We start from the raw sequence: 26,629 nt of genomic DNA on the forward strand, positions 1-26,629 counted from the left end.
ACTTTTTCGAACACGAATTTTATCTGCATATATACATAGCTTAATGAAATAAATAAAATTTGTACATCCAGAAATCAATTTGTATTTTTCACAGCTTTTTAATGTAGAATGGATAGAAGAAGGAAGAACGAAAGGAAGAAAGTTTAAATATAATATTATTGTATTTGTTTATATATAATATAAGATATTATATAATAAATAATATTATATAAGAAGAGAGAGAGAGAGAGAGAGACAGACAGACAGACAGACAAAGAGAGAGAGACTGAGTTACAAAAATTGCCTAATTTTTGTAAATCAATCTCTCTCTCTGTCTGTCTGTCTGTCTGTCTCTCTCTCTCTCTCTCTCTCTCTCTCTTTCTTTAAAGTGCTAAAAAATTGTATAATTTATACTTATATTGTAATTATATTCTATAACTATATATTTTTATAAATTAGTAATTTTTTTCTTTTTACAATGTTTAATAAATTGTAAAATTTATATTTATATTTATTTTGTATTTTTATTCTAAAAGCATCCATTTATATATCATCCAAAGCATAGCAATAGCAATGATGGTTTTAAATGTTGTAACGAATAAATATACTCTAAAATAAACATTATTACATTTAATAAATTAATATATTTTAAATAAACAATTCATATATCTAAATTTAAAAAAAAACAATGTTTTATTTTTTTTACACTTACCTTTTTTGACGTGCTTTAGCTGCATCCAATCGATTCATGTCTTCGTGCAAAAGATATTTTTTCCCACCTATTGTTCCAATCCTTTAAATAATAAAACAAATATTTAATAGCTTAAATATTGTAAACATTAATAATAAAATCACTATCAGTAATTAACTATGAGAATTTTCATCAATTAAAAGTTGTACTTTTATTATTGATGCTGATATAAATCCGATATGATTAATTAAATTACTATACATTCATTGTTCATTTATACAATATATTAAATTGATTTATATAAATTATTTTAAATTCAAAAATGTTTATTTATATACCGATTAATTTACTTCATATTTTAATTAGCAATAAATATTTTTTTTGGTAATATTCTATCCGCTTGTAAGTTATAATATTTAATATATTTTGGTCTTTATTTGTGTGTGTATATTCTTTCTCTCGTAGTGCGATTAGGAGAATTGAAGAGATTAAAATGTTTCATAAACTAACACATCTTGTATTTTATACATTAACATAATCTAATATTTTATTTCAATATAGTATCAATTAAAAAATATAAGTAAATTGACGATTTTTCTGAATATTATTTTATAAATGTTTTACATAAAAAATTTTCATATTAAAAATTTCAAATTTGAAAGATAAGAAAAAAAATGTACATTAATTGTCAAAATATCTACATACATTATTTAAATAAGATAAATAAAAAAATATAATTTTATATTATATTGATAAATTTGTATACAAGTTATATAATTCAATTATATATAATTCAACGATATGTGGGTGTAATTTATTATTTTTTTATTCAGATTTTTATTATTATCGGTGGATTCGTAGGTTTTAAAAATTATTTTCTCAAACTTCAATTTTTTCGTGCGTTTTACAAAATAGCAATTTGCTCAAAAATTCAAAATAATATTATCAAAATTGTGATACTCAATATAATAGAGAACAATATCTAGTAAATATCTATGACTATATAATCTTCAATTAAAAATAAAAGCCCAAAAACAATATGCGCTTGAATTAATTTTAGTTTCTTTCTCTATTTAAAATCAAGTTATACGTATATATTTACCTCATATACTTTGTCATATCCACATCAGACAGATCGATCGAGAACATTTCTCGATTATCAGGTGGTATTAGTGACATTAAATATTTACTATTTGTATCATCAAACTTCCATTTGTTACACGCAAAATGTCCCAAAACACGGTTGACTACATATGCTTTTCTCTGTAGTTTCAGTATCCTATGTTATATATTATATATTTACATAAGACAATTTACATTACAAATGGTACATACATTAATACAGTTAACACAAATACAGTTTCACTTATTATAGAATCTGAAGAAAATTAAATTCAAAACTACTGCAAGTGAAAAAAAATATTTAAAAAAATGTGTAATATTTTATGATGTTAGAAAAAGCTATTTTAATAAAATTTTTACATTGCAAAAATACGTGCAAAATAATATTCTGAATTAATAAAAAGAAAATATATGTTTTGTAAAACTTTTGATTTACTCTCTTAATTACTTTAATTGTTATCTTTATTGATACATATTATGCTACAAAAAAAAATTTTATCTTTAAATTATTTTGCTAGTAATGGGTTCATGTAAAAATTGTGTACATATAAATATACAGGGTGTCCTAAAAATTTTTACACATCCGAAGTGTGAAGGTAGATTGGGCCAAACTGAGACGAAAAGTTCTGTACCATTTTGCAAAATTCGCAATAGTTTTTGCGTTATTAATTAAAATATGTGAGCTAATGAGCGCGTTAAAAAGCGGTAGGCCGGTATCGGCAGGCATGTACGACGGATTATTTGTGTACGTCTCTTAGTAACAAAAGCATCTAAGCAAGAGGTGGAGTCGCGCTGTCACCTCTTGCTTAGATTTTAGATGATACCTTCATTGCTAAGAAACCGGCCTACCGCTTTCCAACGCACTCATTAGCTCACATATTTTAATTAATAACGCAAAAACTATTGCGAATTTTGCAAAATAGTATAGGACTTTTTGACTCAGTTTGACCCAATTTTCCTTCACACTTTGGGTGTGTCAAAATTTTCAGGACACCCTGTATATTAAAAAATATTGTATATATAAATGCCTTAGTAAAATACACAATCATATTATGCATTATCAGATATTACAATTTTCATATTAAAATAATAAAAAAATAAAAGAATTATATTTTACAAAGTGTATAATTTTTATGCCTAATTGACGCATTTTTCCATATCATTACATTTGTAGAAAAAAGATTTAAGCAACCTGTACACATAGAAGCAACGCTTCTTAGTTAGTACAAATTTTTTTTAGAGATACAAAATGTAAAGAATATTGTATAAATAATCTATATATTTTTAAAACATTTAATTTGTTAATACTTACATGGGTTGACGTCCTGAAAGTTTTAAAACTGAATCTAATATTATAGCTGGTATGATATGAAACAATATTGTCAATATATAATGCATTATTACACTTTCGATAATAAAAGGATGAAACGTCCAGAAACATTTTTCGAAGGGTATCTCACGTAAGATTTTACTTCCTCTGGTGATCAATTCTTGTAATGATATATTGTTTTCATCAGGAAAAGTACAATTCACGACAAAACATGTGGACTCTGGTGTTAAACTAATAATAAATAATATTATAAATTAATGTTATGCAGTAAATATATAATTTTATAAAAATTGCGTTAAGTTTCAAAAATATCCTATTAAACAAGATATGTAAAATATATGATTATACATATTAAATATTGAAAGAATTCACAAGATATATATATATTATTATAAAACCCAAAAAATTTTTTTAACACGTTTGAATTAAGCAATAAGAATGTAAATGTATATAAAATGTTTGTTTAATTATTTTAAACTTTTTTTAATCTTATCCAAAAAATCATATAAATTTAAGAATAAATATGTGACATTTTAGATCTCCAAACTCTAATGCAAGAAAAATGAAGAAATTGAATAAAGCATTTAATAATAAGCATGACATAATATTTACTTTAAATTCAGTTAGAGATGCGTTAATATACATATAAATTGTTGATCTTACGTTGTCAATCCAAGCTTCCAAATTACGAGAATTATAGTATTGATGACAGTATCTACTGGTACGTTATTTTGTGGTATATGGTTATTACCATACACTAATCGTAATAATCCTGTGCTACCAAAACATAATAGTCCTATTGGACCATTAAAATTGTCTATCCATCCTGGAATTGGATCCTTCAGCGACCCTACCACTAACAAACGGAATATATAGTTTAATTCATTATTATTAAATTATTATATAACTACTATAATGTATAAAGAGCGCGATATATCTTTTCTCTCTTTGTACATTACCAACAAAAATGAAAAAAGATAGTGGCAATTGCAAACCGTAAAACGTAATTTTAGTTATTGCTTAATTTAATTTTTAATTAAGAAAGCAAGTTTAACTAAACATTTAAATGTTTTGTTATCTAAAATAATTAAATAAATTGTTTTGAGTAACAGTACGTTTAAATAATATTTATTGTATCATTTTATACCGATGTATCAAAGTGCTAACATAAATCTAAAAATATTTGCAAGATTTTAAGTTTAAATGTATTTATTTTTTTCTACGCTATTTCTATTTGTATATTACATTCGTGTGCGTGCGTGAGTGCGCGCGCACTTACATTTTGTGTATTTTACTAATATACAAATAAAAATATTTTTATTTTAAAAGATTTTCTCTATAAAATAAGAGAAGTGCATATTTCCAGTTTGCTGAAATAGTATGAGAAAAAAAACTTCTCTATCTCTCTAATATTCAGCAAAAAATCTACGTACCCATAGATGGTCTCACAATTGCACAAGGCAAGGCTGCGGAGTATTCCTGTATTATATTCTCCGCTAACTTTTTCGAAAATATATATGTATTGGGACTGTTATCCAAGCATCTATACATAATTTCAAGTAATAAGGCAAATAAATTAAAAAAAAATGTAATATTATAAAATGAAAGATTATAACGTGAAAGAAATAAAAAGTAATAATATGAAAGAAATAATCTCTCTTTTTTAATTAATACATATTTTAAATTTATACATATGATATATTTATGTGTGTCACACTTACTTATGTGCAAAAACATTCAAGGTATGCTCATCCAATGACTCGGCCACTTTGATGAATTTTCGCCAATCGGTTACAGGCGGATACACCTTTTCTTTTATAAATGGATTTTCCAAATGTGCAAATGCAGTGCTAACATATACTAGGGCCTTTAACCGGTAAAAACAATTAATATTAAAGTTATCCCGTTTTATTTAAAATGCTATAATTAAAAAGTTTACAGCAAGCAAATAAGGCATGTTTACTAAAGAAATTAATACAGCTCTTATATGTAAAAAAACATTTCTTAAAAATATCAAAAATATACATAAGCTTGAAAGATGTACTTAATAAAAAAAAAAATACTATAAATAAATATATAACGATAATTACTATATCGCATAAAACCACGTATAAGATAATTTACATAATAAAATATAATAGAAAAGTTTTCATAAATATGCGAATGCAGAATCAATCTGTATTGATTTACTTTTAGATTCTTCACATTTTCAGCCAAGATACATATATCTCTTGTTGATCTGATATTAGTAAGAATGGCGTACTTTAAGCTGTCGTTAAATTTCACGTTTGCAGCGTTATGAATTATTATAGTCACTCTTTCAATCAGTATTTGTCTATCGACAGCCGACAAGCCTAAATTTTCTTGACTGATATCGCCAGAAATCGCAATTAATTTCCTAATGTTTGAAGGTTGCTCCTCTCGTAATTTGTCATATAACTAAAATAAAAAAATATTATATATACAGCATTTATAAGAAAATTTGCCATAATGTTTAGATACTTTTACACAAAAATTGTAAAACGTTTTTTAACTTTTTCTACAGCTTATTATTTTTAATGTTTTTCGATATTTTATCATATACATTTCCACTTCCCGTTTTCCAATTTTAAAGTAATTAAAATACATTTTTTATTATAATAACATTTTAAAATAAAATATTATAAAAAAATTATTTTTATTGATATAACAATTATTAACAAAATATTATGTATGTGTGCGCGCGCACTGCAAGAAATATTCATTTTTATATCTGACTCACCGGTAAGTTTAACATTTTTTCGACTCTTTCATTAAGACTCTGTCCTTTTTTTGGGCGCATTAATATAAATATTTCTCCAATATTCGGGCAACATCTCAGTATCTTTTCGATGAGTACTTTACCCAGAAATCCTGTCGCGCCTGTCAAAAATATACTTTGTCCAGCGTAAAATGTCGGAATTGATTTGGCTGCATCAATTGTGTCCTTATCCATCGTTATTATATAAAATTAAACAAACAGAACAGTATTAACAATAATAAACAAATAACATATGCAATTGTACTTAAAAACGTTATTGTCTCTTTTAAGTCAATATCGTTACTAAATAGAAGTCAGACTTTTTGATTACATATAAATTGTAAAACTATGCATGAGGGGAATTACATTAATAACTAAACCGGATATTGCACGTCAAAACCGAAAGAATAAAATAGAACTATAATATAATGATATGTAGTTTATTTTATATGTAATATATATTTGCCTTGCAAATATTTGAACTTGGAGACGCTTGGTGTGACAATATTTGATTTAAATTTTTCCAAAGTTTAACTCTTGCTGGCTTGATGTAATGACTATGAAAAGATATATCTCTATATATGAAAAAATATATGAAAAGATACCTCTAAACAAAATTTTCTTTGCAGAAATGTTAATTTAAATAGAAATAAATTTTATTATTTATTTAAAATTATAAGCATATTATAATTATAAATCATAATTATAAGCATATAAATATAGATATATTTAAACTATAAGCATTTTTATAAACCTGTATCTTAGCGATGAATTACAGAGTTTGTTTTACTTTTAAAAAGTTTCTTGATCCATTTGCAATAAAACTATGCAAATTATTGTAACAAACTACATCAATATCCAATGAACAGATATTTTTCATAGTTTTAAAGTCAAGATTTTAATTATTATTATTATAATTTATAATTTTTATTATTAAGCCATCTGTTGATTTTGACTTAAGAAATGCTAAGCCGATATAATACGCTCCCATGATCGGTTCTTCAGCCGTCAAGCATCTATCGGTACGTCCACAAATCAATTTGCCAAATGGAGTGACTCATTATAATATCAGAAGTGATACCAATACATATTAAAAGATTAAGTATTACGCGCGCAATACATATAATCTTTTATGTATTTCAATTTTCTACTTCTTTTAATAAAATAATATAATAATATATAAATAAATATACACAAAAAATAATATAATAAATATATAAAGCGTACAGATAAAAAGTATAGTAGTTACTGTGTTGTGTCAGAAAGTGTTGCTTGGGTGAAAAAATGGAAAATAATAATTTTGAAGCCATATTAGACGAGTCGTCTGATCATTAGTATTTTATACGTAGTATCAAAGTTTATCGGATATATTTTGAATATTTAAATAGATCAAAGTAGATATGATTTAAAATAGAAAATGCAATAAAAAATAAAAATTATTTATTTAATTTAAATTAGCATGTTAGGCGTTATTAAGTGATATTAAAGTTTACCGAAAATATAAATTTTAAATATTTAAATAGATCAAAATAAATATGATAATGGAAGGAAACATTTCAATAATGCAACACGCACTTCTATTGTGTTTCAAGGAAAGATTTTAATTTAAAATAGCATATTAGACAGTATCAAAGTTTATCGAATATATACATTTTAAATATTTAAATAGATCAAAGCAAATACGTTAATGCAAAAAACATTTCAATAATGCAACACACATTTCTATTGTGTCTCAAGGAAAGATTTTAAATCATATATCTTGAATTGTAATGTATAAAACTGCTATAAATTTTAAAACATCATCAAATTATACTATTATTTATATGTACATAAAAATATATACTTTATTATAAATTTTCTAATCAAAATTTTGAAGAAATATAACATCTCGTTGAAATTTAATGATTAAAAATGCTTTCTTGTAATAAATGTCATTTACTTATCAAATCAAATAATAATTTAAGCAAAAAATTTTTTATCTTCATTACTTTTCAGAATTAAGAATCAGATTTTTAGATTAAATTGTAGTACAATTTAAATATTCTTTTATTTTTCTTTGACTTATAAGTTATGCGATATTTATAATCAGTTAAATAACTATAAATATTATAATAGTTACTTACAAATTATTACACATGTTAATAGGAAGATTTGACTAATTTATGATTTCATGTAGATTTCCAACTTTTCATGCAAAGCATGCATCTATTCTATTAAAAAAAAATCTATATTTTATTTATGTAACTTTTTTTATAATAACTTTCTGATAAACAACTAATACGATAAAGATCAATGACCTTGATCTTCTTAGAAATTAAGGTTAACATTAAGGTCAATTGAAAGTAATTTAAGGCAAGATAAGTAAATAAGTAAAAATAAATATTTTTTTTTTATTTTTAAACTAGATATTTAATTTTGTTATAATTTTTCGTATTTATAATCTCTTATTAAACAATTTTACATATGAAATATATGATTATAATATCGCGATACTTCTACACGTACATTATAACGTAATTAAAACATAAAAGATGAAAGAAGTTAAAATGAAAAAAATTACGGGGCGTATTCGCCTAATATGTATATTGATGCCATATTTCTTTGACAATGAATTAAATATAAAATTTGAATAAATGCTTGAAAAGTTTATTAATATAAATGTATATTAATATATATGTGTTTTCAGACAGCACATTATATAAAATAAAAGTATATTAGTTAAAATACACTATAATATTATAAAATTTGATGTGATTATCACTAAGCGAATGGAATGGAATTGTGCAAGATTTTATTCTAATAATTATAATCGTATAATTAACTCGACGCTTTGTTCATCTTCAGAAATAACAAATCTGGAATCTTTATAACGCAAAAGATTCATAGATCTTTGATCTGACCATGCTTTATAACCGAGTTTATAAAACAATGGTAACCGATTAAATCCACCGGCGATCGCCAATGAATCGTTGTAATCCCATTGGCGATCCATCAATTTATGCGCGTGTCTTTTTTCTGGTGATTTTAAAATTGAATCTTCCAACATCACAGATTTTGCGGGTAAAGCTGCTCGACCTTCCAGTAAAGCCAAGAAATATTGCACCTAAAAGATAAAAATTTGGAAAACATTTATTGCACGTACAAGTATGTATAATTTAATGAAATCGAATAATCATAACACAATTAATAAAATAAATAGCATTTTTGCAAATATTTTGATTTTTATAATTCATTGTGTATTATCGTAATTTAGAGCCAAAATTAAATAACATAATTTTAAATATATGCGTACGAGAACTCTTATAAAAAAAAAAAAGATAATGAAAGAATATTATTAAAATGATATACTTTCACGTAAATAATTATATACAAAAATATAAAAAATTTATAAAGTTTTATATAAAATTATTTTATATTATCTTCAAGTTCAAGTATTATAAATACACGAGTTAAATAGTACGATTCAAATAGTGCAATATAAAATATATTGCAGCAATGTTGTTGCATTATTGTGAACTGGGTATTATTCATCGTATTATCTTAGGTACTTACGCTAGATAAATCATTTACCTGCATATGAAACATGGGAAAAGGCACAACGATCGTAGGTATACCGACAATACACATTGAAGGATGCTCAATGTTAATGAGATGTTTGTAAAGCGGCGTTACATAATTATTATCAATTCGTATGCCAGAATTCTCGTTCAAAAAAGGAAAGCTATATTTGTATCCAGTACAAAAAATAAGGATGTTAATATCATTGACAGTAGTTCCATCTCGGAGACGGAATGTAGTTTCTTGTATACTTTGGACACCAGCTACTTGTATCATAGTCAATGGTAAAGGGCTTGTTAATCTACAAGAAAAGAGAGAGAATTATATCAAATAAATTATAAACTGTCTTTCTGTCTAATTCTAAAGTTGAATGATATTAAAAGATCATAGTTATTTTTAAATAATATTTTTAATCGCTCACCTATCATGATTATGGCTTAAGTACACGCAAGCAGCGTAATCGGATAATTCGATCCCTATATCAATACCAGATGAAGCTGCACCCAACACTAACACCTTTTTTCCGACAAACTCATTCGGCTTTCTATATGCATGACTGTGCAATATCAAACCCGGAAAACTATCAATACCGGGTATATTCGGTATGTAAGGATCAAAATAGTGTCTGGAAAGAATTGAAAAAATATTTGCTTCGTGACACAAAGTCATACTCAATAAAACATGCAATAATATGCGACTTGATTTACCCGTTACAAATCATAATTGCGTCAAAGTACTGGAGTTCCGTTTCGTTTGTCTTTAATTTTTTCACTTGCACAGACCACTTCTCCTTATTATTATGTTCGAATAATTCAAGTCGAATGTGTTCAACTCTTGTATTAAACTAAAAAAAAAATTTATTTAATTTCTAGATAAGCAACCAATTTTTTTTCCATTATTTTCGATATTAAAATATAATTACTTGAATATGTCGACATATGTCAAAGTGCTGGGCATAATCTCTCAAATATTTTAAAACCTCCTGATGACTCACACAACAAGGTTCTTCCGCATCCATTGTAATATAATCCGGAAAATTCATAATCTTTGCAGGTAAGTTGGTTCTAAAAAGAGAAAGAAAAGAACATTTTATTTCATTCTATATTTATCAAAAAAAGAGTCACATCAGAATATAAAAAAAAAAAAATAATAATTTCTCGATTTTGTTATATCAAATTTTTTTTATTTCTATTTTGTATAGTTATTTTTAGAGATAAAATATGTTAGCTTATATTTAAAATATTTAGTAAATTATTGATGTGAGAATTTCTAATTTAAGTTACACAATATAAATGATTCTTTTATACAATAAAAAGATTTTTTGTAATAAAATCTTTTTATAGAGATTAAGGACAAACCTTAGATTCTGGTACATGCTGGAGTGGATTGGCAAGCCATTTTCATCGAAGCCTGCTTGCTCCTTGTAAACCCATGTACCTCCTATTTCATTCGTTTGCTCGTAGACTGTTGTTTCGTATTTCGCATTTACCGCCAAATGTCTGACTGCGCACAAACCAGCCGCGCCAGCACCGATCACACATACCTTGACTTTTTTTTCTTCATTCGCCATTCGTACGTTTTTTAGATTGATGATTAATCGAAAATCTTGATTATTTATTTTTCTACGTTTCGAATGAAAGATTTGACAGATATCTGTGTTATTCTTTAAAGATTTGTAGACATGAACTTATATCAAAAAATATAAAAATGATTTTGATTTGACACACCTTCACTGCACGATTCGTCGGTTATACAGCGCACGTTTCTAGCGAGTAAACGACACTGACAATGAGAATCTGTGTATTATTTTGCGGCGTTATGTAATACATAGATTGGTTGTCGATAGATAAAACAGAGAGAAAAAGAGTATTAAAATATGCTCGTTTAATTTAAAAAATAATACATCTCAAAATTAATATTAATTTAAATTTGTATGTACTAATAAAATTAATTATTTTTGAAGTAGCAAAGATTCATAATAAACTACGTCTCTTTATAATGCTTTTATCCTTTTTATATATTTTACGAGAATTCGTACAAAACGGAAAAAATAAAAAAAACCACAAAAGATTGAGAAAATATCGCGGTTGTTCTTTAGATTTCTAACCATATATTGTTTGTTTACTATCGCGGTTTGATAACGCAGTAGATAGATAGTCGTTCAAATACCATGCGATTGTTATGTTACTGATTTTCTTACGATAAGAATTTATCATCGCAGCTACGTACTCGAGAGGTCAAATAAAATCGCGCGGTAAAGCAATCAGTTATCTAAGAATTTGTTAAAATGACTAATGCGTCTCAAGACTTTAATATTTTTGAAGGAAAAGAAATTTTTTTTATTTTAAAAAAATGTTGCAATCCAATTTTATATCCCACATTTCTAAAAAGGTGTTCCCTTTTTTATAAGTCTACAACTTTATTATATAACTCTACAGCTAATTTAAAATGATGAGATATAGAATAGAGATTCTATTGCATTATTCAATATTGTTTAATTGTATTGACTATATGTTTCCCAAAATATTAATTCAAAGTTTTGAAATATTTATTAAAAAATTCTGCAACTTTTATTTATTTTTGTAATAATTTATGATATAATTTATTGTAAATAATATTTATAATTTATAATAGTATGTGGGATCTGACGCACACGATAAATCGTATCTAGTTCTTAATTGCCCGCGTAATTTTGAAGTTCAAATTTATAATAATTTTGCACGGTGTGCATGAAAACTCAGCCTTAATTCGACGGATTGATGAAGAAAATTTTGTTTATAACAAAATACGGAATTTGTTTTTAATATAAACGTATAATGCAAATAATTGCGATGAAAAAGATTCACAAATATCGCAAGAAGAAATTATTGTCATATTTGTAATAGAATATTAATAGATACTAATAGGCGCACGCGTTACATAATGTTCCATATAGAAAAAGACTTTTCTTAAAAAATTTTACCGTCATTTCCGCTAGTTGCTAGCGGGACCACGATGCAAATGATGCAAAATGCATGCATTATAAAAATACATTGTGTAACATATTATCATATACTTCAAATACAAATTATACAACAATTTTCAACAAACAACAACAAATTAGTCGCAACATGTATTTTTTTCAATCAAATATATCCATTTTGATTTCCAAATCGTAGCAAATAAAATTAATGGATATAAAGATAATTCAAAAGAATATGATTGATTATTGATGTCAAAAGATATATGATATAGTAATAAAATAAAAAGTCGATTCAATTATATGCAATTTTTTTTTTTAATTGATCACGTTAAATTTCTTCATTATAAAGAACATTGCCACAAATGATATTACATTATTTTTTTCAATAACAAACTAAACATCTTCAAATATTCAAGTATTTTTCAACATTGTTTTATTTATAACATAAGACATAATTAATATTACGGGGACGTCATTAATAAATTATAACACATCTTTTATATATTAATTTAATTAATTACAAGAAGACTGTAATATATATACAAATTTCTTAATCTAGAATATACAATGTATTCCTATTTTTAAGCAATAAATAACTTTTAAAATTTGGTCTACATTTATTGTTACTAAATAACATTCGAAATATAATGTTAATTGTTTTATTAATATTTTCTTCGATAAAACTTCTTTCTCGGAAAGATTTAATTTAATATGCAATAATGACCAACCGACCAGCAGTTTAATCCATCACTTGTTTTGAAAATAAAGTTGTTGCTTCGTAAATTTATTCGCATTTTATCAAACATAAATGATTTATTTCTTAATAATTGATATCTTAGCATCTTCTCTTGATTTATAAAAATGTTAATTTAATTTTCGTAAAACATCTTATTATCGACTACACTCCCCTAAATGCGCATCATATGCATCATTTAATTTTACTACATTGCTCTTGTTATATACAACTTTATTTTCAATAACAGGCATTATCATACTGTCGCGCATAATCATGTAATTGATTATATCATTAGCTAAATTTTCACAAGATATATTATTACTATTTGAATAATTCAGAGTTTATCTTCTATTTTTCATTTTTCTAGATTTTTGTAAATAATTTGTTCTTCAGCAAAGAGACTATTATTTCAAATAATTAAAAGTAGCATTAACTAAATTCTCATATAATATTGTCCAAAAAATCTTTACAGTTTTTTTCTTTCTGCATTTTTATACTATGGAGAATTTGCTCCTCAAGAGCAATAACATCATTAGATATTCTAGATAATTAAAAACTTAAATAAATTACTTATGCATTGAAAAAACTGTTTTTTTCAATCTTGTCAATATTTTAAATCAACATACTGTTGTTCTTTTCGTTCATTTTTCAATTTGTAGAAGATTTCTTTACGTCATTAATTTTACTAACCAATTTTCTCGATAATGTATTTGAACATTTACATTTCTTCATTTTATGATTGTCTTGCAGCCTAAATATTATTGTTTATAATAATTTCTTCTAAACAATCTGAGCTTTAGCATACTTTTTTTAAATTATCTACATAACTAATTACATTTTTTGCATCAAATAATTTTATGACGAATTGTTATCTTCTCTCTCCATATTTTTATTAATTTTTTTCAAGCTTTTCGCAAACAAGCAAGATTCCCTACAGCTGCTATCAGGACTTTCTTCGCAAAAACCTGATTCGAATGAGAAATTGGAAGCTGGAGAAATCAGCGAGCAAATATCATTAGAATCAAGTTCATGTTGTATCGTTATTTTAGGAGGACAGTGCGATAAAGATTTCATGGTCTTTTCGTTCTCAATACTGATGTTATCACTGCCATTTTCCCATCTAAATCGTAAATCATAACCCAATCTCTGACGACAAATTAGACTGTCATTTAAATGATTTAGGGATACTATAGGATATTTTTTAATTTTGTTCAAACATTTTCTATCTTCCTCCATTATTGTGACATTTTTCGTGCAATTGATTGCGTTTTCTCTGAATTCCCTAAAGGATCTTCTATCATTTATTATGAAAAAATTATCGACCAAACTTTTATCAATCTCTTTTGGAGATTTTTGTTTCCCGTTAAAAGAAATATTTTTCTTCATTTTTTGTTGATCTATCAATGCGGTTAGCTGACATCTTTTATTGTGCATTCTTTCAGGTTTGTATAGAGGATAATTAATCTGATGGTTGCTATTTTTGCGGCTTTCACTTTCTTTTACGAGAGCAAGCTCTTCTTTTTCATTGATCTGGTGAGTATTTTCAAGAATGTCATCCTTTTTTTCACTCGATCTGATTAGTTTCTTTTCTAAGACTCTTTCTGTCTCCTTGATTTTTTGGCTATTTTTCAGAATATCAGTATTTTTATCATTTATTTCAATTAGAGTGCTTTCTAAAAAATTTTTTTCTCTTCTTTTAGAGATTATTTCTTGATTATTCTTTAACAGTCTTACTTTTTCTTTATTCAATCGAATTAAATTTTTCTTTTTTAAATCTTTTTTCTGTTCAAAAACCTGTTTCTTCTTCAATCTGTTTATTGTTTCCGGCATTTGCTGAAGTTCCTCGTTTTCTATGATTTGAATGGCATTAGGATCAAAATCGAATACTTTGGGTTGATCAATGCCTTCGCTTTGAGAATTATGTAAGGTACAATTTGAATATTTACAGGTATATCTCCAAGGATACCTGTTTTCCACTCTATTGTAGCTGTTAATGCAATCCAAAGGCTTGAGAGAGAATAAATGTTGCTGATTGGTCAAGTGACAATTGCAGCAATATTGTTCCCTCATTAAATGATCCTCATCGATTAGGACATCTGTAAAGCATTCTGCAACTTAGAGATTCTTTAATATTTAATTAAGAATCAATATTTGTGATCATCTAATGTTATTTCCCCAATTTAACTTCATCATGCTGAAGGAAAGGTTTTCCCACACAGATAATTTGAAAAACTATCGAAAAAATTGGAAAGCTTTTGAGATTCGACAACTTAAAAAAACAACAGAATGTAAAATTGAAACAAATAAACTTTACATTACATTTTCTCTTCATTTCATTACTATATTTTGTATTTTTTGCATTTAAGATTATGTAATTAAACGAAATTTTCTTATACACACCCAAGAAGCTTCCACAGGATAAAAAATCAGGAAAATGACAATTTAAGAATTTTATTCCCTTTATACTTGCACACGTGGTCTACGCATTAAAGATTGAAATTAAAATACTTCTCAAAAATTATATAATTACATTACCATTGCGTTCAACATTTGTGATCAATATTATAAATTTACATATGACAGTTTTTAATGTATATCAGCGCATCTAACCGAATTTACCATTATATATTTACATTATTATGTATTATTATATATTAATAGTACTATTATCTTCATGTTTAATTCGCATTATAATTTATTTTTATAATAATTTTCTAAATAAAGCTTAGGTCAGCTAAATATCAATTTTAAATATGTGATTCCAATCACGTATGTCTTGCATTTCAATTTTTAATACGTAGACTGACAAAATTTATAGACGATCACAACCAAACCAAACCAAGCAAATATTTCAAAAAATATAATAATTTATTTTTTCTCCTTTATCTAAAAACGGAATTTAAATATGTTGTCAAGACAGCTGCTTTACGATTATTTAACATATCAGAGTATGTGCTCCTTGTTTCTTCAGAAACTTTGTTATTCCAAGATGACAGAGAGAGAGAGAGAGAGAGAGAAAATTCGAATTTTTCAAATATATCGACAAGGTCGTCAAATTGATTTATTTATCACTGAGTTTTCTTCAATTATCTGACGTGTGATCAAAACATAGCTTATTTTTGTAGAATATTTACGAAAAATACCAAGAATGTATTATTTGTCCATTTGTGGAACAAATAGCTGTCTTTTCATCACTTCTTTTCTTTCTTTTTCCTGGATTGGTATTTTTCATTTTCTTTGTTTTTGCCCTTGCTTTTTTTTTTAGTCTAGAAAAAGCGAATTATCATACTCCAGGGCAATCATCAATAGATGGAATGTCGATATGCAATTTAGATGACCTTTGAGAAGAGTGACCTTGATGGATGGGGAAGTCTGTGGTATCGGCTTGAAGGAACGTATTGACGACAGGAGCGCTCTTCGGCTCGCTAGACACTTTCTTCAGGCCTCCATCTGTGGTATAGCCAGTACCAAAACAATCAGACAATGAATTATGTGCAAATCCGAAGCGTTAACACAAGCTAGAGATTAATTTGCTTAAGATGTTATGAAGCTTTTAAGCTAAATATTACAAAACACACCAGCTGGCATACTTAGTATTAATCTTCTCTCCTCTCATTAAATTATAGACTTGAAAGATTTCAAGTGGGTATCAACATTAAATTCTAAAGATAAATAAGTAAACATATGCTACATATCGAGATGTATGTAATAGACATTATAAAAATAATACTAGATTAATTATCAAATATACTTAAAAAACTTATATCTCTCTCATGTTAACCAAACATATTAACTGAAAGTGATAAATATGATAAATAACACAGATAAGATTTGTTTTGATATTAATAACTCGATGCTCATATCTTGATAATTATCATAAATCAGATCTGTTTTGACATAACTTTTCGCGCAAAAACAGTTCTAAATTTTATCAATATCAAATCTATCACAATTATACTTGTATTTCCTTCTAGATCATATCCTCATTCTTAATTCTCCATTTATAATAGAAAAATGTAATTTATAGGTGTTTGTAAAATTAAGACTTCTCAATATTTTATATCTACAATAGCCTAATAATTATAACTGCAAGAAACATAAATGTTTTATATAAATATTAAAGCACATGAAGAATTTGACTAGCGCTACTCTGGGCATATTTTCTGCTGAGTTAATATAATAAATCACAACAAGCATCTTGATGGTAGCTACGAGAAAAAGCAGTTATATCGCTTACCAGTTCCATGACGTAAGTCATCCTGCACTCTGTAAAACTCTGCAAGTTCCCTGCCCGAGCAAAGCGGAGTGTCAACTTGAGTAGTACTATTAAACAGCGAATAGTCCACTTCGTAACCTTGCCGCTCCTTCGAATAGCTCACCATGGGATCGAAACGATGACCCCATAGAATCTCCTGTGGGAGGTAACTCGATCTGGCCTGGGTAGTTTGTCCAGTAGATTCGATAGTACCCTCTAGGATCAGGACGACCTCGAAACGTTCGATTAACATATCCTCGGCAGACATATTATAGAAGGGCGAAGACTCATTAATCCGATGGATTATGATGGTCGGCCAGATGAAGAATAGATTGCCGTTTTCACCATCAGTGCCCACCATCAATTCTTGTTGATGTTGAGATAGAACTTCACCTTCTTTGGTCGTTTTACTGCGAATCACCTGAGCTCGAACGCTCGCACCGATTATGTGACTCTTCCGCATATCGCCCACTCGAAACATGAGACAGAGCTCGCCATCCCGTTGACAGATCACGGCATTTCGCGAGAATAATAAAGTTTGAGTACGCTGCTTTGGTCTTGTCATCTTGGCAAATACGATGCCTACCTACAATCATTACAATTTTATAAATTTTTTCAGTTTGGCATTGTTTTTTAATTGCATCTAATATTCTTTGAGAATATTCACCATGAAAGCTTGGATCATGACACCAGAGATGCTTTGTATGCACATCACGAATATAGCCTCGGGGCACTCTTCGGTAGTGGAACGGCTACCGTATCCAATGGTGTGCTGGGTCTCAATACTGAAGAGAAAGCAGCTGGTGAAGCTAAAGATATTATAGACGCACGGCGTCCAATTGTTCTCCACCTGAAAGGGTGGCAAGTGGCGCTCTTCGAAGTCACCGTGGGTGAATGCGATCAGCCACCAAATCATCGCGAAGCCTAACCAGGATAGAAGAAAGCTCAGGATGAAGCACATAAGAGTCCAACGCCATTGCGTATCTACCAAGGTGGTGAAGATGTCTTGCAAGAAGCGCAGCGATCGTCGGGAGATGCGCGACTGCAACACGTTGCAATCGCCATTCTTCAGGACGGCACGACGGCGCAGCTTCCGCGTCGGTCCAGCCCGGTATCGGCTCCTGAAATGAACAGACTCGTTGCTATGATCTGTATTTAAACAGGATATTTTTTTTTTTTGTTCTCTTCCCTTCTCTCACCTTCTCAGAGTTAAAAATTTTTGAATAAAATTTAGAAGAATTTTTGAACATGTAATACTTTGATATAAAATAACTTGATGTAAAATCGGTATTTCATTATACATTAGAGTATCTTTGTGACGTAAGACATACTATAAATCGAGTTATGAAATGCAAAACGTAAAACCGGTGCGCAATTCACCAAGGTCGTGGCTTTCAATATGTAGATCACTGTTACGTTAAATGTGTAACGCAATAGGAAGATATGATTTGAATAATAAATCTCAAACATACAAATCATAAGCTTTTTGGTGTGATAAGTACGGGGAAAAAACTTGATGAATTATTAACTTGCAAAAAATAATATAAATTATATATTATATATACGTGTGTATATATATAAATTCTGCACAAAAATCTAAAGTTTAAATAAATGTGAGACAATTTTTTGCACAAATAAAAAGAATAATTCATTTTTATTGGGTTGAAAAGAAAATAATATTATTACTTTTGTTTCTAATGAAAATTAAAATCCTCTATTGAAAATACAATATTACTTTCCTACCAATTTATTATTTCTGTAACATGAAACAATTTTTACAATTTTAATCGAAAACACAAAAATTATTAAATATTAATAAACTTCAAAAGATTAAATTTGTAATAAATGTTGAATAAATATTTGAATAATTTTTAAAACCTGTTTAATCTGTTTGTGAGAACTTTGCTTATCACACACATACACACACACATCACAACAGTTAAATTAAATTTAATGATTTATTTGATAGGAATTTATATTTACGCAGTTTTAACGCATACACACTCACCACGGATCTCTGCGCATTGTTTGTCATTGTTCCCTTTGACATGACGAATTTAAAACGTCTTAAAGTGTTAGAACAAAGAACTCGATATACTTCTTTATTTTATTATAATGACACTTGTTATCCGCCAATTTTCTCTAACAATTGCAATTATACTAATTGCACCAATTTTATCTCAACATATTATCACATACTTAATAATATATTTTTACATTAAAATTATATTTCAATATAGCAAAAATATATTTTATATTATTTTTACAGAGAAATGTACGAATCACTTTTATATGTGAGTTAATAATGTTGAAACATCAAACAAATCACATTTATACGCATATTAATCTTCATATAGTGATTTTATCATATTTAATTCCCATATAAAACAAACAAATTATTTGTATATTTAATCTCGATATAACAAACGTTTCATCTTGATTTTCACAAATTAATTGTAGTCATATCAGTCTTCATGCAACAAACAAACTATAGCCGGAGGCTCGCTACTAGTTTGTGATATCACTGTCAGCGATTCGACACTGCCGAGAAGATTCTACCAGGAGCCTCGTCTCCCTTTGTTAGCGCAAAAAGGAAGTCGCCATTTTGAATTTGGATGATAACTGAGCAGTAGTTATCTACCAATTTACTTATTACCACGCGTTAATCGGTCGCCGAGTCAGTGACAGCATCCTCTGTACTTCCGCCGTCTCCTCCGGGTCCATGATACCCCCGATCAGCTGATTGTACACACGAGGTCAGTAATGTCTTGACATATGAGAATGTGAACGCATAACGAAACAAATTTGGAACTTTGTTTTTAAATATCCGCGTATCACACGACTGTTAATTACTCAAAAAACAAATAATAATTTTACTATTACATTAATAATAATAATAATAATAATAATAATAATAATAATAATAATAATAAATATTAAAAAATTAAATAATACTAATATATAAATAATATTAATATTAATATTAAAATAATGATTTATTAAATTTAATTCTGCTAGTGTCACCGATTCTTGAATAATTAACAATCATCATGCGTAAATATGAAGAGACGAAGCACGCATGCCATATAATAAGCCTTGATACGTATGCAAATTCATATATACAGGGTCAGAAATGTCTTAACACATGTATTTACATGATTATCGGAGTAAATTTGACGTGCAAGATTTGCTTTCAAATATTTGCATGTTATATCTGTTGGTTTTTCAAGAAATGAATAATAATTTTATTTAATTAATAATTAATAAAAAATTTTATACAAAATAATAAATTTTCAAATAATAATTTTATTTTGTTTTTGAAACATGTTATTGTTCTTTTTTTAGTAATCAGCATTATAGACCTTATATATGCAAATCTTTTTTAATATTTCTTTTTAATGTTTCAAAATTCTCAAATTTTCTAAAAATTATTGAATTTTTTAATTAATTTTTTTCTTTGCTTGGAGTTATTCAGAGTTATCTGATCAATTTACGTAATTGAGACGTGAAATTCCACTAATTATCTTAACATTCTCTTTTACAAGTAATATAGTGTGCGACCTCGAACGATCCGTCATTAAGACTGATCTTTAAACTGCTTATCTAGTATCACGAGACATTGATAAGAGTAGTTAAAGAATAAACAAATAAAAGTAATTTCTGAGATGTCATTTGTGTTAGACTCTGAAATTTTAAAAAAATATTTTTTTCATTATTATATATTAGTAAGATTTTTCTCATGATTGGTCATAAGTATTATAACATGGGCTTATACAATACTGATAAGTTGATATCAGAAATGCAATAATCATTTTTTCATGCATTTTTTTATCGCGTAATAATGATTAAAAATTATTTTATGTACAAAAATAATTTTATATATAATTTTTATAATTATTTTGTGCAAACATTTAAAAAAATATGATATACTCACTACACAAAAAAAAAAAAAACAAAAAATATGATTTATTTACGAGATTATTTATTATCAATCAGCTATTATAATATTAACGTTTTTCTGCTTCTAACAATAAGTTTTTCTCAACATGTTTTCTTATTGCCTATATATTAATCTTTAATGATTGAATAAAACTAATAAAATGATACTATGATAGAATAGATATTTCGGTTATTAATCATTCATTGTTAATCATTATATACCATTGCAATTCCTACAGACAAATATAGAAAATAGGGATGTAGTATGCCATATCTATATTTCATACTATCTCTAAATTATATACTACATCTTTTGAATATCTTCGAAAAAATGAGTAAAAAAGATATTATTTAATTATCTATTAATAAGAACAACTTGAAACAGTTTTGACGTTTTTTTACGACGAGGATAAGAAAGGATAAGAAAAATTTAACGATTTTTTTTAATCCTCATAATATCCCCATAAATCTTAGTAAATATTATTATTTCTCGTTTTGAAGATAAGCAAATATAACATTACGTATTAACATATTTGAAGAACATTTTCGGAACATTCATTAATTTACGGTACCATATATTTCTCAAGGTAAAAACCAGCGTAACAAATTCACGATTGCTTTGACTTAAAAATATCGTTTGATGGCCCACAACGCTTTCATTGTAATTTTTTCATTACTTAATAATATAAGATACATAAAATATGATATCTGATTTCTATTTTTAAATATATAAGTATTTGAATTATTTAATTGAAATTTTTACGGATTTATATAAAATAATTCTAAAAAAAATTTGTTATATATCTACATAATCTTGAATAAAAAAGACGTATTTATCCCCAAAAAACCTCTTTCCTCTACATTTCGAGAAATCTCCATTTGTTCGAAATTTGTATTTGTTAAAAATTGTTATCATAGGTAGAAAAATAATTCATTATTATTCACGTAGAGGACTTATCTGGTAATTTACGCAGCAGACACGTGAAATTCTATTGATTATCTTATTATTCTTTGAGTGATTTAGCATGCGACCTCGAGCGATTCGTCATTAAGACTGACCTCTAATCTCGGATTTCATTTAAATGAAATTTCCTTTACCTGTTCTTCAGAGAAGCATACGGATTCTTCGCCATTTGCACGATTATTGGCGTCATCGGTGTGGTTGGTGATATCAACTTTTGTTCTTCTCCGCAATCCGGAGATGGGGATTTGTTGCCCGTCTTCAATACGTTGCCGTTCATCTTGATTCACTATATATATATCGCGATGCACAATGCTACTCTTAATACTGAATTGCTATTGTAAATATTTTTTAATATTGCAATATTTCACCCTCAATCATTACTTTTTCTGTCAAACTTGTCTTTGTTTCTGCAAAACTATTTTTAATCGTCCACTGAATCTGATCCACTTCCCTCAATCGTCGAATTTTTATCCTAACTAAATTTTTTTTAATCAAGTCTTTAATTTAATAACGAAATTATTGATAAATAGAACTTTATGTTTTTTATTTTCTTTTCGTGAAAAAATTTAGTTTTTTTGAAGGATTTTTTCACTCCCTATACAAAATAAGAGTTCTCACTGGATCAACAAATTTTTGTCCTTTCAGAGATTCTTTTTTAATCATTTTTATCTAAGAATAAATTTAGAATTGATAATTAGATCTTTAATAATTTTACGTGTTTTTTTTTTCTATAAATTTTTCTTTTTACAAAGATTTGTATGTACATAAAAAGTTCTCCGAAAATTCACTTTTACACTTGTGATCTTTATATTTAAAACGCAATTCTTCAATTATAAAAATTCTACGTTTTGTAATTAGTTTTTATACGACGTACTCGATAAATGATCTTTTAAGAAGTTTCGATGGAATTTGATCAGCTGGACGACGCGCGACGATTGACAAAGGCGGATGGTGATGCAGAATATACTGCGGCAAGATAGACTGCTATAAACAGTTGGTCAAACATTTAAACGACGTCTTATACGCGCGCTGACCATCGGACGCAGTTTATCATTCGCTAACAAATGCCATTTGTTCTTCCTATTCTCGCGCAGAAAAGGTGATCACTCGCGACTGTTGCGTCATTCGCGCGATAAACAGATGATCGCTCCTACTTTCGGCAAATCCACGCTCTCGATAATAAAGCAAAGTCACGATATAATAGTCACATGATACAGATAACAGTCATTTATTCTACAATGTGTCAGATGAATCAAAGCACGGTATATTTTCGTATTTCTCAATAATTTCCATGTTATGGAACGTTCCCATTTCTATGAATAATCTCGGATATGTACGGGAAAAATAATAAATATAAATTTATATATGATTCACCATGAGCAATTTTTTTATTTCGCTACTTCAAATGTAATTTTTCCTTTAAAAAACAAATCCAAAAATTATTATTTTAATTATTTAAAAGGATAATTTCAATTACATACGGAAAGAGAGTATACAAAAGATTTTTTCTAAATTTATAACTTTTCGTCTTTATTTTTCTTTTGCATAATAAACAGATTGGGAAAATTATTATAAATATAAGTAATATTAGAAATCTTATAACTTTGTTTTACCAAAAAGAATTTGTGTATGTGGCGCATATAAATAGTTTAAATAATTAATTTAATATTCACAATTTTATTTTTATTATTTACTTAAAATTGATTTGATATTATTTGCTAATTAAAACTTCAGGAATATATCACAATTGTTTAATGATCATTGAAGTTTTATAATCGAAATGTTTGATCACGATTAACGAAAAAAGAACAACGAGAACAACTTCGCGATACATGCTCAATTCTCGTTTGACTGACTGACTGACATCGCATACTTTTTATCAGCACCTTGGCATCTCGTTATCAGGATCCGACTGGCTGCTGAAGTTATGCTGATGTACGCAAAATGTGTCAAGACAAGAGATTATCTCTTATTTGTCGGCAAAATACATTTTATTAAGCTATGATATAATATAATATTATATATATATATATATATATATATATATATATATATATATATAGTATATGCATACAATATTCCGTAATATTACTCAGGATTCCTTTTAAAGATCTCGAATATTACGGAATAATTTATATGAAGTAAAACATTTTAATTAAATTATATATATAGTGATGATTTTTTTTTATTAAAAATCTAAAATTAATACAAATTAATATTATTGTTTTTTACAACACATAAGATTTTTTTCTAATACTAATCTGAAGTTCTATGTTCTAGATAATAACTTTAGAAAAAAAAAAAAATAAAAAACAGAAAAGAATACTAAAGATACTGTGTTATAAAAAATAAATAGATATTTACTTTAGAATGAAATAAAAACTAAAAAGAAGGATAAGAAAAGAAAGATATATCTTGCCTAACAACAACCTCTCAATCATCGCATAAACCGTAAGCTTACTAATTGGTCCAGCATTGAAACAAAGTGAAGCAAAGAACACATGTGAAGCGATTGCACCAACCAGCTGTTTCGTTTGGGCCTCACACATATGGGCCTTTTCGTCGAAGCGCTTAATTTCTCGCGATCCATAATCGATGCAATTTCCGAATTAAATTTTCATGCGCGGAGAAAAACTTATTGACTTGATTCTTTGGTATCTTTCACGGCCGGACCAGACCTAACTGACCGCTATCATGTGGCGATAACGAGCCATACAATTAAATTAACAAGCAACTCGATCCAATGGAGGCTGCGCGATTAATAATCCACTTGTCTTCACGATCATAGAACCGATTGAAATTTTTAATCTGCTAATTTTACTTTTAATACGAATTTTGTTAAATTTTCGATACAATGAAAAGTCTACACATTTATATAATTTCATTTAAAAAAAAAAATCTATTTAGAAATTTATATTTATACATATATATGTAAATTTTTTCATATTCTTATATTTTTATTCTGTTTATTTAACTTATTATTCTATATAACAATATGAAGATAAAATAATCAATAAGCAAGAATATTTTATAAAATATTTTATATTTTATAACAATCAATATATACGATCTATAAGAAAAAAAAAAAAAAGATTTGTAAACACAACACATTTTATATTATCGCAACAAATTAATAAGAAATTAAATTTGTTGCAATAATAAATCCGCGCTCTCATGAGCAAAAATAATTCAACAAGTTTTTTTTTTTTTATTTTACCTACACAAAATAGATTTTATTATAAAAGTAATAATGGCGAAGTTTCGTCACTTTTACATCAAATATAAAACACCATACATAGCGACGGTTTGCAAAATTATTTTGGAGGCAAAAAATATTAATTTTTTTTGTTTTTTTCTTTATATAAGAATCTGCCAATAACAAAAATAAATACGAGATCAATATTCCACTAATAAGTACGCCAACAAGTCTACCATCATTAGATGCAATTAACGTATGTCCGTGCGTATCCGAATCAATGTTTCGTTCACGTTGCGTGTCGCATGTGCGTGCGAGGTTACCACGTGTATTTACCCTTTACCCGTTATTTCTAACGAATCGCCATTTGTCATATCCGCGACACGCGACATTATTATCACAATATTATACCTGTATATTACACACTCGGTATATAAAGTACACAAAGTGACGCTATTGCCTCGCATTCGCGTTTTATGCTAGCTCTCGTTGCACGTGAAACAAATTCTGAAAATTTAAGTTATCACAATCTTTTCCTCTTCTTTTGCAATTCATTATCATGATAATGGCGTCTATTTAAATTTAATGATCTGTTTGTACGTCGTTCTTTTTTTTTGTCTAATCTGTGAAGAACACCTGTCAAGCGCAGAGGCGCCGATAATCACTCCGACAAATATGACGTATCCATTTTTAGCGTCTGACGAATCAAACAACCTGTTACACTCGTGATTTTTAGCGCGTTCTTAAATAGAATGCAATCTTCGTTATCTGAACGAATATGTAAATCTTAAATTGATAAAAATACAACTAAACTCAAGGAGATCCTCACCTGGTAGAATCCTGCCGAGCGATACCACCGGCGATGCTGCTGCTTTGAGTGCTGACTCTGATGAGGGTGACGTTTCTCGGTAAACTGGAAATTGTTAAGACGTCCTTTTGACCCAAGAGAGGAGATTCCACTTTCTCCAGCGATTCTCCCGGTCTGTGATTCTCCAACTCCTTTCCCTCTTCCTCCTCAATTGTTCCCGGAAGTCGAAAAAGTTTCGATGGATCGTCCATCCTGCTTTTTCTTTCTCAAGAAGAAGATCGCTCCGTTTTTAATCCCATTTCGGCATTAT

At 27.5% G+C, this 26,629-nt stretch overlaps 3 protein-coding genes across 5 annotated transcripts; all 3 read right to left on the minus strand.

The window, feature by feature from the left end:
* Nucleotides 1–209: 209 nt before the first annotated feature.
* Nucleotides 210–6,191, minus strand: LOC126850632 (fatty acyl-CoA reductase 1-like). Of its 2 annotated transcripts, none has more exons than XM_050593820.1 (9): nt 5,884–6,191; nt 5,313–5,561; nt 4,844–4,989; nt 4,556–4,665; nt 3,789–3,978; nt 3,105–3,353; nt 1,773–1,949; nt 692–772; nt 210–588 (listed from the first exon to the last, which is right to left on the minus strand). In XM_050593820.1, exons 1-9 carry the CDS (start codon nt 6,094–6,096, stop codon nt 504–506), a joined length of 1,500 nt encoding a protein of 499 aa, XP_050449777.1. In that variant the 5' UTR covers nt 6,097–6,191; the 3' UTR covers nt 210–503. The 2 variants fall into 2 exon arrangements, with proteins under 2 accessions (XP_050449777.1, XP_050449776.1); XM_050593819.1 differs by having other exon boundaries at nt 3,786–3,978.
* A 2,202-nt stretch (nt 6,192–8,393) lies between these two features.
* Nucleotides 8,394–11,353, minus strand: LOC126850634 (dimethylaniline monooxygenase [N-oxide-forming] 3-like). Of its 2 annotated transcripts, XM_050593824.1 has the most exons (7): nt 11,187–11,352; nt 10,818–11,081; nt 10,382–10,523; nt 10,167–10,303; nt 9,881–10,084; nt 9,472–9,760; nt 8,394–9,004 (listed from the first exon to the last, which is right to left on the minus strand). In XM_050593824.1, exons 2-7 carry the CDS (start codon nt 11,027–11,029, stop codon nt 8,705–8,707), a joined length of 1,284 nt encoding a protein of 427 aa, XP_050449781.1. In that variant the 5' UTR covers nt 11,030–11,081; nt 11,187–11,352; the 3' UTR covers nt 8,394–8,704. The 2 variants fall into 2 exon arrangements, with proteins under 2 accessions (XP_050449781.1, XP_050449780.1); XM_050593823.1 differs by having other exon boundaries at nt 10,818–11,353.
* A 1,561-nt stretch (nt 11,354–12,914) lies between these two features.
* LOC126850613 (uncharacterized) lies at nt 12,915–26,570 on the minus strand. Its single transcript, XM_050593776.1, is given in 4 exon segments — nt 12,915–15,253; nt 17,395–17,998; nt 18,080–18,533; nt 26,341–26,570. Coding segments are annotated over 4 exon segments (2,553 nt in total). The 3' UTR covers nt 12,915–13,988.
* Nucleotides 26,571–26,629: the final 59 nt, after the last annotated feature.

Source organism: Cataglyphis hispanica, chromosome 6 (genome assembly GCF_021464435.1).
Source record: "Cataglyphis hispanica isolate Lineage 1 chromosome 6, ULB_Chis1_1.0, whole genome shotgun sequence".
In the NCBI taxonomy this organism is placed as follows: Eukaryota; Metazoa; Arthropoda; class Insecta; order Hymenoptera; family Formicidae; genus Cataglyphis; species Cataglyphis hispanica.